The sequence below is a fragment of the Oncorhynchus kisutch genome, linkage group LG23 (genome assembly GCF_002021735.2).
Source record: "Oncorhynchus kisutch isolate 150728-3 linkage group LG23, Okis_V2, whole genome shotgun sequence".
In the NCBI taxonomy this organism is placed as follows: domain Eukaryota; kingdom Metazoa; phylum Chordata; class Actinopteri; order Salmoniformes; family Salmonidae; genus Oncorhynchus; species Oncorhynchus kisutch.
Genome location: NC_034196.2, coordinates 22,518,292 through 22,530,865, shown reverse-complemented (window position 1 = coordinate 22,530,865; position 12,574 = coordinate 22,518,292). Strand labels below are relative to the sequence as shown.

The 12,574-nt window shown below is 42.2% G+C and overlaps 1 protein-coding gene across 1 annotated transcript in view; it reads right to left on the bottom strand.

Annotated features, from left to right (window-relative positions):
- LOC109868147 (transmembrane protein 132D-like) overlaps positions 1 to 12,574 on the bottom strand; it is an 81,260-nt gene that overhangs the window by 21,173 nt on the left and 47,513 nt on the right. Inside the window, exons 4-5 of the mRNA XM_031802240.1 lie at positions 5,483 to 5,691; positions 1,342 to 1,624 (exon numbers count right to left, since the gene is read on the bottom strand). Of these exons, the coding sequence (XP_031658100.1) occupies positions 1,342 to 1,624; positions 5,483 to 5,691 (492 nt within the window). The remainder of the gene's footprint in view (positions 1 to 1,341; positions 1,625 to 5,482; positions 5,692 to 12,574) is intronic.

Genomic DNA, 12,574 nt, shown 5'->3' with positions numbered 1-12,574 from the left:
CCCAATCAGTGGTCTATTGTTGTCTCTGATTGGGGATCATATATAAGTTGTGATTTTCCGTTAGAGTTTTGTGGGGTGTTATTTTCTGTTTAGTGTCTGTGCCTGACGGAACTGTTCGCTTTCATTTTTTTTATTGGTTATTTTTGTTTGAGTGTTTCTTGAAAATAAATATCATGAACACTTTCCACGCTGCTTTGGTCCACTCTTCCTTCCACCGATGAGAGCCATTACAGCTACATTTTTATTTGTTTTCGCCTCTAGGCCCTATTTATTGCCTACCTCGCTACTCTTCTACATTTGCACACACTGTACATAGATTTTTCTATTTTTATTTTCTTTTGTGTTATTGACTGTGCGTTTGTTTATGTGTAACTCTGTTGTTGTTTTTGTCGCAGTGCTTTGCTTTATCTTAGCCAGGTCGCAGTTGTAAATGAGAACTTGTTCTCAACTGGCCTACCTGGTTAAAAAAATATATATATACCCCCTATAATAGCACAGTAGGGGAGGGACAGTGACATGATGGCTTTGTAGCAGAGTGAATAATTACAGGGTTATCAAGGTTGCCGTTAACATTCATAATGTGCCTCTCCACTCTTATTGAGTCATAGACATTCTCAAACCATCCAAAAGGACACAAACAAATAGATGGTCAACACAGTGCAACCTTTGATATGATTTCTATCAATTTCGCTTCTGTTTCTGCCTCTGGGCCAAGGTCGCCATTGGAAATGAGAAAAGGTTCTCAACTGACAACCGGCATAACATAAAGGTAATAGGGCATTGTACACCGACACACACAACTGAAACTCATCAATAAGGAGAAGAGATGCAGGTCCATGGCTCAGGCCTTGGCAAAGCTGTTGTGCTGTTGGGGAAAAGCTTGATCGATTGTGTTTTACACCGTAAGTGGACACAGTAATGATCTAAATGGGATGGGGCATGTGAGTGTGGTGTGTGAGCCTACATGCCCTCAGACACTCAGCAGCCTTTATTGGCCGTGCCGCAGTCTCACGTTGCTTTGTCAGGCCCTGATTGGCTAAGTGTTTATGTTGTGCCGAGATCGATTCTGTTGCCTTTTTAAAGTCTCCCTTGCAACGAGCCTTGGTTTACTTTGTATTTTCCAATCGTTCCTCCTCCACTCCCCATCCTCTATTATTTTGTCCAAGCAGGTGCTCTCTTTCTTTCTTTCTTTCTCTCACTATCTCTTAATCATGTTGTTTCTTTCTCTCCCTTGCTCTCTCTCACAAATGAATACTCTCATTATCACTCTTTCCCCCACTATCTCTCTCTCCCCCTTTCGATCACACCCTCCCTCTCTCCCTCTCTCTCTCTCTCTCTCACCTGTAGTTTGGCTGTGCCGGTGCTGAGGCCCATCAGGACCTGTCCCTTCAGTAGGCGGGCCACGCGTTGGTCCTCCACCCTCAGCGAATCCTGGACCAGGTCAGTCACGTCCACCTGCCAATCACTGCCCAGCAGGAAGTCCTGTTGGCCCAGCCCATCAGCTCCTAGGGCCATAAAGTGTGTGAGGACCCGCACCGTGGTGCTCTGGTACTGAGGGACACAGCCACTCTCTGTCCTCTCACTGTCCACTTCATCACCATCATCCTCACTCACCCTCTCATACCTGGAGAAAGAAAAAAGAAAAGCGCTTGTTAAGAAGCAGAATAAAAGGAGCTTTAAAGTTTACACAGTTTACTGCAGTTGCCACAGACACATTTGAACATGGGTATTTGTTGAGCAAAATATAAAATAAATACAATGCAACCAAATTTCAGAGTAAAAATATGTTTACTTACAATGTGTTTTTAGTTTTTATAAAAAATTATCTACTCTATTCTATTCCTCCATTACTCTGACTTCTCTGTCTCTATCTTCTCCTATAATATTTTCCATAGTTTGAATTGAAAGAGAGATTGAAAGCCTGGCCTATAGGGACCCAGTCTTACAACTTGGTCTCAGACTATTTTGTATTATTCTGTATGTAAATCTGAACACTCCATTTAGTATGACATGTTACGTTTTCTATGGTATGTATGAATTTGTATGACATTTTACGAATTAGAATTTGTATTATGTGTTCCGAATTTGCAAATGTACAATATGTTACATATTTGCAAAACATATGATAATTCATGATAATGATAATGATAATTCAAAATAATTCATACATTTTAACCCCCCAAAAACGTTATGTTTGTCATAGATAGACAAGATGTATATGAGATTAAAGGCGAGTTCCTAATGAGTTCAGGAAGCCAAGCTAGAGCTCTTTGGGACATTCACAGCGATTGGGGCAGACATTTTGACCAGGAGATGTTTAGAACATATGTAAAATGTCTCTAACACTAAACATACAAATATGTATTTTACAGATAAAAGGAAGGTTAAATCTTATAGTTAGCCATTTTATAATTGTATTATGCTATATTCAGAAAGCATATAAGTCATTTCAAGCCAAATTCATACAGTTTTGTTGAATAGGAAATATATCATATAAAATATGTAATATATATTAATATTTTATATTTTATACTGAATCCTCAAAACTGACTACACCTCAGCAATTTATAACTATTTTTACCAGAAAGGTGAGATTTGAACCTTTCTTTGAGTATGCAGCATTACTAGTTAATAATGTTTATGGCCCTCTCATGATGGATAACTACTTTTGGGGATTACATAGATTAAATCTTAGATTACATTTAGTTAAATTTAGCTGGTTACGAATTCTAGCTAGGTGGCTAGGTGGCTAATGTTAGGGGCTAGTGTTAAGGTTGGGATTAAGTTTAGGAGTTGGGTTAAAGGGTTATGGTGCAAAGTAGCTAAAAAGTAGTAAGTAGTTAATACATTGCAAATTAGCTAAAATGCTAATGATGAGATTCAAACTTGCAGCCTTTCGGTTGCTAGCCGTTTCTGTTATGCACCCACCCTTCTATCCATCCACCCCAACGAACCACCCTCCTTTCGTTTTTGCATTAATACATTTTCATGTTCAAAATTGTCCTCTCTCCTCAAACAATAGCATGGTATTCTTTCTCTGTAATAGCTACTGTAAATTGGACAGTGCAGTTAGATTAACAATAATTTAAGCTTTCTGCCAAAATCTGATATATCTATGTCCTGGGAAATGTTCTTGTTACTTACAACCTCGTGTTAATCGCATTAGCTTAGGTTAGCTCAACCGTCCCGTGGAAGGGACACCGATCCCAAAGTATTGACCTTTCTCTTGCATTTAAAATATGGTGGTAAAAAAAACACTGGTTGGTTTTTTCTTTGTATTTTCTTCTACCAGATTGTGGTCTTCTATTGTGTTATATTCTCCTACATTCAATTCACATTTCCACAAACTTCAAAGTGTTTCCTTTCAAATGGTACAAAGAAAATGCATATCCTTGCTTCAGGGCCTGAGCTACACGCAGTTAGATTTGGGTATGTCATTTAGGAGAAAATTGGGAAAAAAAGGGGGGCTATCCCTAAGAAGTTTTAATTAACAAATTAGGCACATTTGGGCAGTCTTGATACAACATTTTGAACATAAATGCAATGGATCATTTGATCAGTCTAAAACTGTGCACATACACTGGTGCCATCTAGTGGCCAAAATCTAAATTGCACTTGGGCTGGAATAATACATTATGGCTTTTCTCATGAATTTCAAAGATGATGGTACAAAAAAATACTAAAGAACTGTTGGTTTTTTCTTTGTATTATCTTTTACCAGATTGATTGTGTTATATTCTACTACATTCCTTTCACATTTCCATTAACTTCAAAGTGTTTCCTTTTAAATGGTACCAAGAATATGCATATCCTTGCTTCAGGGCCTGAGCTACAGGCAGTTAGATTTGGTATGTAATTTTAGGCAAACATTTGAAAAAAAGGGGGTAAGGTTTTAAGTAACCATACCAAAGGTAACATACAGTTTCATACTAAATGGAGTGTCTCAGAGTTACATACAGAATAATATGAAATTCTCTGAGACCAGGTTGAGTCTTTTTCATCTACTGTGATGAACCCCATACAGCAGCAGTAGGGCTGATTAGGTAAAGTACAGACCAGGGAGAGGCACCTGTCTTCAGCCCAATGACCGACAGAAAGTGGGCCAGAGACTCTAAACTCCTGTAAACAGTGTAGCACTGTGAAAAGCCGTAAACACGGAGGCCACAGCCATTACCCTGATACCACTCCAATCTCCATTCTCTCGTTCTCTCTACCTTGCATGTTTTCTCAATCAAATCTCTCTCTTTCTCTCTCTCCACTCAGTTCACACCCTCTCTCTCTCTCGTTCTTACTCCACTGAATTCATTTTCTTTAAAAACAACCCCCTCCCCATCCCCCTCTGTTCTCTGGGCCAGGCCAGGTGGTTGGGCGAAGTGCGACACTGACAACTTCCATTAGGTTTAATGATGCGTGGCCATCCAGGCAGAAAAACAGGCTGACAGGTTAACATGCTGGAGCTGACTGGCGTAGGTGCCCGGGCCCCCCATTCCTCCCCCCTCCACCTCTTCACCGGAGGGATGACACACACGTCAGCCTAATCGAGGTGACATTTGCGGCAGGGCGCAGACAAAAGCATGCAAGCCGTGTTCTCACTGATGACCGTCAGGTCAGATAAGGTCTGGGCGTATAATGAGCATGCTTTCAAACCCACGACTCGACTGGCCTTTTCACCTCTCCTACCCACTGGACTAGAGGGATCATGGGCTCAGAGAGGGCCATGAAAGCAGGGGCATATGTGTTAGAACGCCACCTGGTGGCCCCAGGGTTAAAGGGTTGCACAGTGCATTGGGGATAATGATGTATGTTGAAGTGGATTCGAGCATGCATTGTGTAAGGTAACTGAACAATCTACAGAACATATGCCTCAAGCTAAAGAACTCAAGCTTAATTGCCCAAATTTAATTTGCCGTACTATAACAATGAGAGAAAATAAAAGACAGACTCAAACTCTATTCTTCTCTCTCTTTCTTCATTGTTCAGACATGCCTTTGCAACCAATAAATCTCGCTTTCACAACAAACAGAAACGAGACTGGCTGTGTAAGGACATTTCCAGAATGTTGTGGAGGTGATAACAGATATGTTAGTTGACAGAAAGTGAGTCAGCGACAGAAATGAGAGACAGTCATGGCAGTCATTGAAATTCACATTTTTTCCCTCAGAGAGACCACCGACATCACCTGGGTATCCTGATCACAGCAGTGGCCAGAGACAGGGGAGTGATGGGAAGAGGAAAGGTGTAGGTGTCATGATTAAGACATTAGCATCCTCACAGTTATTCTAAACTGCCAGATGAAGATACTACTTCAAAAATAAGTGGTAAATATGTGGGAGGTGGTGATACAACCATCAAAATTAACAAGATGCTTGAAGATGATTCTTGAAAGTTAGTATTTTACTTTGCATCGCAATTACTGTTTGAGTCAATTTCCCAAGCAGTTTGAACCAGGTAATACATCTCACTATCTGGTAAAACTACTGACCTCTTGTTGTCGGCGGCCACGGGGACTCTCCAGCCCTTGATCTGGCTGAGTTCGGGGTTGGCTATGTCGATAAGCAGGGGGAGGCGGGGCATCCACACACTCATCTCCAGTTGGGCACTCAGGTAGCTGTAGGTAAAGTTGAGCACCATCCTCATCCTCCCCCTCGTCTCCTTCCCATTAACAAACACATAGTCACAACGATCTGACACCTGGGAGGAAGAGGATGAGAGAGAGGAGAAATAGGAAAACATGTTATTAAGAGAAAAACAAAAGAAACTACACTGAGTGTACAAAGCATTAAGGATACCTGCTCTTTCCTTGAAATAGACTGACCAGGTGAATCCAGGTGATCCCTTATTGCCACTTCTTAAATCCACTTCAGTCAGTATAGATAAAAGGGAGGAGACAGATTAAAGAAGGATTTGTAAGCCTTGAGACAAATGAGACCTGTATTGTGTATGTGTGCCATTCAGTGGGTGAATGGGCAAGACACAATATTTAAGTGCCTTTGAACGGGGTATGGTAGTAGGTGCCAGGCACACCAGTTTGCGTCAAGAAATGCACGCTCAACTGTTTCCCGTGTGCATCAAGAATGGTCTACCACCCAAAGGGCATCCATCCAACTTGACACAACTGTAGGAAGCATAGGAGTCAACATTGGCCAGCATCCCTGTGGACTGCTTTTGAAACCTTGCACAGTCCATCCCTCAATGAATTGAGGCTGCTCTGAGGGCAATAGGGGGTGCAACTCAATATTAGGAAGTGTTATGAATTTTTTGTACACTCAGTTTAAGTTCAAAATGTAGGCTATTGCTTTATGAAAGAATAAGATACAACAGTATAGTCAGTGTCTAAAGGAAGTCCAGGGTCGAAGTTGCATCAAATTATTTCTATGCAAATATTAGTCATACAAGTTTGTACAGCTAGAGGGAGACAACAACGTTATTCTTATGTCCTTCAAAGACTTGACATTGCTCCCTCTGGTCTGTAATGATACAGATGACAGATTTGGCATTCCTTGAGCAAGCCCTTGAAGTCTCGATTCAAGTGTCTGTGTGTGTGTGTGTGTGTGCGCGTGCGCGTCAGTGGCAGCTGCTGAGGGGAGGACGGCTTATAGTAATGGCTGGAATGGAGTCAATGGAATGGTTTCAACCAATGGAAACCACATGTTTGATACCATTCCATTGACTCCCTTCCAGCCAATATTATGAGCCGTCCTCCCCTCCGTAGCCTCCACTGGCGCGCGTGTGTGTGTGTGTGTGTGTGTGTGTGTGTGTGTGTGTGTGTGTGTGTGTGTGTGTGTGTGTGTGTGTGTGTGTGTGTGTGTGTGTGTGTGTGTGTGTGTGTGTGTGTGTGTGTGCGCGCGCACACAGATAAGCCCAGTGTGGAGGAACGGGCCACAAATCTCAACAGATGGACCAGAGAAAGACACAAATCCCAATTGCTAATCAAGAAACAAAACCCTGGCTCCAGGTCACCCCTCTTTATGATTGGCTAAATCTGCTCTGTCTCCTCCAATCAGTTCCAAAGCCTCTCAGATATAGATCGACCAATGGCATGGCAGGGTTTCTGAAGAGCATCTTCGAAACGTATGAACTTCTACCTTCAAACAACCTAAACCACTCGATCAGGCATGTATTCTTTCACAAAAGACTGGGAGGACAGATTTTGTTTTAGTTTCTCCATATGCAACGGCTTGTCAAAGCCTGTCATCTATAATCACAACCATTTTCCATTCATCTGAAGCTTTGGATGGAGCGATAATGAAGATGGGCATCACTGTTAATCTCAGCATGCCCACAGTTTGGGTGTGCAATTAGTCTTTTATAAATCTAGTCAAAAGCAGACTATCATCACTCTTCGCTGGAAGTGTCTTGGCAGTTTTTTCCACAAATGATGTGTCAGAACATCCACTCCTAATAGATTCACTCTGTCAGTTCTCTCTTTCTCTTCTCTCCTCTCGCTCTCCTTTTCTCTCTCTCTCTCTCTCTCTCTCTCTCTTTATCCCCTTCTCTCTCTCTCTTCCTCGCTCTCTGTGCCTCTCTTCTCACCCATCTTCTATCTTCGTTTAAGGATTCACATTCCCTCTATATCTGTATGTGACTGTAAGACTTTTTCTCGTTTGAATGGGAATAAACAGTTTGGTTGCGAAAATAATAGAAAAACAAACATGTGTGTGTGTGTGTTATCTGACATAGCAAATGAATCATTCCCAGCTATATTTACATGCACACACAATCCTTCTCCTCCCTCTTCTCTTTTCCCAGACACTGTGCAGGTTTTTAAAAAGTCACCCAACCAGAAAGCGATCTGAAACAATCCACTTCACTCCTTATTAAGCCTCCGTGATATCTCTCTCTCTCTCTCTCTCTCTCTCTCTCTCTCTCTGCATTCTATTTTAACTATCTACAGTTTTAGAAAAAAAGGTATCTAGAACCTAAAATGGTTCTTTGCCTATCGCAATTGGATAACCCTTTGAAGAACCTTTTTGGTTCCAAACCTCTTGGGTTCCCGAAACTTTGACACGGAACGTTCCACATCAAGTAACAAATATAGACATTGCCATCATATTGATTTTCTCTGTAATTGTTGGGCCGTGGATATGTGAAGAAAATGTGTTATTTTACAGTGTTCTTTGGCTAGAAGAGAATAATTCAATAACGTTGCATGCAACAGACAATTACTATTAACGTTCATTATTCAAGCTTATAGAACATAATGCTTTCTTTGAATGAAATTACCAAGAGTAGCTTGGAAAGAGACATGCATGTACATGTGGGGTAAGTTGAGTAATATCTTACATTCAGCATCACTCCGTAAATGGAAATATACTATTATTTCTAACAAAGATATCTACATATATTTCAGGATGTTGAAAACTTTACAGTTTTGAAAACATAGCCTCTTGGCACAACTTGCAGTACCCTGGGGATGGAGTAAATTGAGTTGCGGGACATGGTTAAGTTAAGCTGCCAAAAAATGCCAAAAAATATCTGTTTTGAATGAAAAAGGACCACTAGCTTTTTAAAACCATGTCTATCTTTATTTCCCAAACACAATTCAACACAATCACAATCACTTTTTTGTTCTTGAATAAATGTAAGCCTATTTTAATACAGGCTAACAAACACATTGTACTTAAGAAAATATATATATTGTCAGAAAGGTGCAGTGAAATGTGTTTTTTTTACAGTGTCAGCCATAATAGTACAGCCCTGGAGCAAATTAGGGTTAAGTGCCTTGCTCAAGGATACATCAACATATTTTCACTTTGTCAGCTCAGGTATTCAAACCAGCAACCTTTCAGTTACTGGACCAACACTCTAACTGCTAGGCTACCTGCTACCCTGACACCCTAACTTTGCTCCTGAGTGGCACAGAGGTCTAAGGCACTGCATCTCAGTGCTAGAGGTGTCACTACAGGCCATGGTTCAATCCCGGGCTGTATAACAACTGGCTGTGATCGGGAGTCCCATATGGCAGTGCACAATTGGGCCAGCATCGTCCGGGTTAGGGGAGGGATTGCCAGGGTAGGCCTTTATTGTAAAAAAAAAAATTGTCAATTGACTTGCGGAGTTAAATAATAAAATAAAACTACCTATTTTCCCATGTGGTTTCTTCTTTCCTAAATATTTGGTCAAATTATACATATTGTTTCCTAGAAAGAAGAGTGGCTCATCTTATCCCTTTGGCTTACCCCACTCTCCCCTACTGTACATTGTGTTTAAGTACACTAGTGTTGTCTTTAGGGCTCCTGAGTGGCGCAGCAGTCTAAGGCATTGCATTTGTTATTGTGGAAAAGTAAACGGATGAAATGATTCATCTCACTGTTGTCACACATCTACCTCTTATGACTGAAATAGTGGATCAAACCTAATCATTACTGTTGATTTGTTTATTCATCTCAGAGACGATCACAATTATATTAGGTTTTGACAGTGTAATCTTCCAATAACACCAAGACGCATGAGGTTTAGAATCACCATCAACATTATGAAATCTACAGTGGGCTCTCACTCTCACACACACAACTTATAATGTACAACCAGAAACACACACACAATAAATAAACACACATATACACAAACACACACCCTTACACACAAGCACACCCACGTGCACTCATCCCTCAGAGGAGGGGAGTTTGGCTGCACTCTTCCCCCTCTCTCTCATTGTCATATCCTAAGTATTTAGCAGTGTGTGCTATTTGAGACAAAAAACAGGGAGGGACGTTGAGAGTGGAGCGCTGTCTATTGGTGGTGAATAGAATACATGTAGCATCTATATTATTCGGAGCGGTCTAATTACCACCACAAACCGATGCTGGCACTAAGACCACACTCAACCAACTCTATAAGGCCATAAGCAAACAAGAAAATGCTCAACCAAAAGCGGTGCTCCTAGTGGCCGGGGACTTTAATGCAGGTAAACTTAAATCTGTTTTACCTCATTTCTACCAGCATGTCACATGTGAAACCAGAGGAGAAACAAACTCTCGGCCACATTTACTCCACACACAGAGATGCATACAAAGCTCTCCCTCGCCCTCCATTTGGCAAATCTGAACATAATTATATCCTCCTGATTCCTGCTTACAAGCAAAAACTAAAGCAGGAAGTGCCCGTGACTCCCTCAATTCGGAAGTGGTCAGATGACGCAGATGCTATGCTACAGGACTGTTTTGCTAGCACAGACTGGAATATGTTCTGGGATTCATTCAATGGTATTGAGGAGTATACCACCCTAGTCATCGACTTTATCAATAAGTGCATCATCGACGTCTCCCCTACAGTGACCGTACATACATATCCCAACCAGAAGCCATGGATTACAGGCCGCATCGAGCTAAGGGCTAGAGCTGCCGCTTTCAAGAAGCAGGACAATAATCCGGACGCTTATAAGAAATCCCGCTATGCCCTCAGACGAAACATCAAACAAGCAAAGTGTCAATACAAGGATTAAGATTGAATCCTACTACACAGGCTTTGACGCTCGTTGGATGTGGCAGGGCTTGAAAACTATTATGGAATACAAAGGGAAACCTAGACGCGAGCTTCCCAGTGACACGAGCCTATCAGATAAGCTAAATGCCTTTTATGCTCGCTTTGAGGCAAGCGACACTGAAGCATGCACGAGAGTACCAACTGTTCTGGACGACTGTGTGATATTGATCTCGGTAGCCGATGTGAGCAAGACCTTTTTAAACAGGTCAACATTCACAAAGCAGCGGGGACAGACGGATTACCAGGACGTGTACACTAAGCATGCGCGGACCAACTGGCAAGTGTCTTCACTGACATTTTCAACCTCTCCCTGACAGAGTCTGTAATACCAACATGTTTCAAGCAGGCCACTGTAGTCCCTGTGCCCAAGAAAGCGAAGGTAACCTACCTAAATGATTACCGCCCCGTAGCACTTACGTTGGTAGCCATGAAGTGCTTTGAAAGGCTGGTCATGGCTCACATCAACAGCATCCTCCCGGATACACTAGACCCACTCCAATTCGCATACTACCCCAACAGATCCACAGATGGTGCAATCTCAATCGCAGTCCACACTGCCCTTTCCTACCTGGACAAAAGCAACACCTATGTGAGAATGCTGTTCATTGACAACAGCTCAGCGTTCAACACCGTAGTGCCCACGAAGCTCATCACTAAGGTAAGGATCCTGGGACGAAACACCTCCCTCTGCAACTGGATCCTGTACTTCCTGACGGGCCTCCCCCAGGTGGTAAGGGTAGGCAACAACATGTCTGCCATGCTGATTGTCAACACTGGGCCCCTCAGGGGTGTCTACTTACTCCCCTCCTGTACTCCCTGTTCACCCACGACTGCGTGACCAAACACGACTTCAACACCATCATTAAGTTTGCTGACGACACAACGATGATAGGCCTGATCAATGACAACGATGAGACAGCCTATAGGGAGGAGGTCAGAGACCTGGCAGTGTGGTGCCAGAAGAACAACCTCTCCCTCAATGTGAGCAAGACAAAGGAGCTGATCGTGGACTACAGTGAAAGGCGGGCAGAGCAGGCTCCCATTAACATTGATGGGGCTGTAGTGGAGCGGGTCGAGAGATTCAAGTTCCTTGGTGTCCAAATCACCAACAAACTATTATGGTCCAAACACACAAAGACAGTCAACTGCTCAGCTTCTGACCTTAAGGCGCTACAGAGGGTAGTGCACACAGCCCAGTACATCACTGGGGCCAAGCTTCCTGCCATCCATGAAGTATATACTAGGCGGTGTCAGAGGAATTGTTAGAGGCTCCAGTCACCCAAGTCATAGACTGTTTTCTCTGCTACCGCATGGCAAGCGGTACCCGGAGCACCAAGTCCAGGACCAAAAGGTTCCTTTACAGCTTCTACCCCTAAGCCATAAGACTGCTGAACAATTCATCAAATGGCCACCAGACTATATACATTGACACCCCCCCTCCTCCATTTGTTTTGTACACCGCTGCTACTCGCTGTTTATTATCTATGCATAGTCACTTCACCCCATCCTACATGTACAAATTACCTCAACTAACCTGTACCCCGCACATAGACTCGGTACCGGTCCCCCGGGATATAGGCTCATTATGGTTATTTTATTGTGTTACTTTGAATAATTTTTTACTTTAGTTTATTTGGTCAATATTTTCTTAACTCTTTCTTGAACTGCACTGTTGGTTAAGGGCTTGTAAGTAAGCATTTCAAGGTAAGGTCTACACTTGTTGTATTCGGCACATGTGACAAATACAGTTTGATTTGATTGTGTCTCTACCCTCTGGCCTAACAGGTCAAAATAGTAATCTCTCTCTCTCTAATGGTTAAAACAGCAAATAATTTACAACCAGGAGCAGATTACATACAGTACTTCAAAAGATTTCAAGGGTATTTCAATCACCAAGGGAAAGTTTAAGACCATTTGATCATTTCTAATACTGTATATACAGTGGGGCAAAAAAGTATTTAGTCAGCCACCAATTGTGCAAGTTCTCCCACTTAAAAAGATGAGAGAGGCCTGTATTTTTCATCATAGGTACACTTCAACTATGACAGACAAAATAGAAAAGAATTCCAGAAAAAAAAGTGATTTTCTG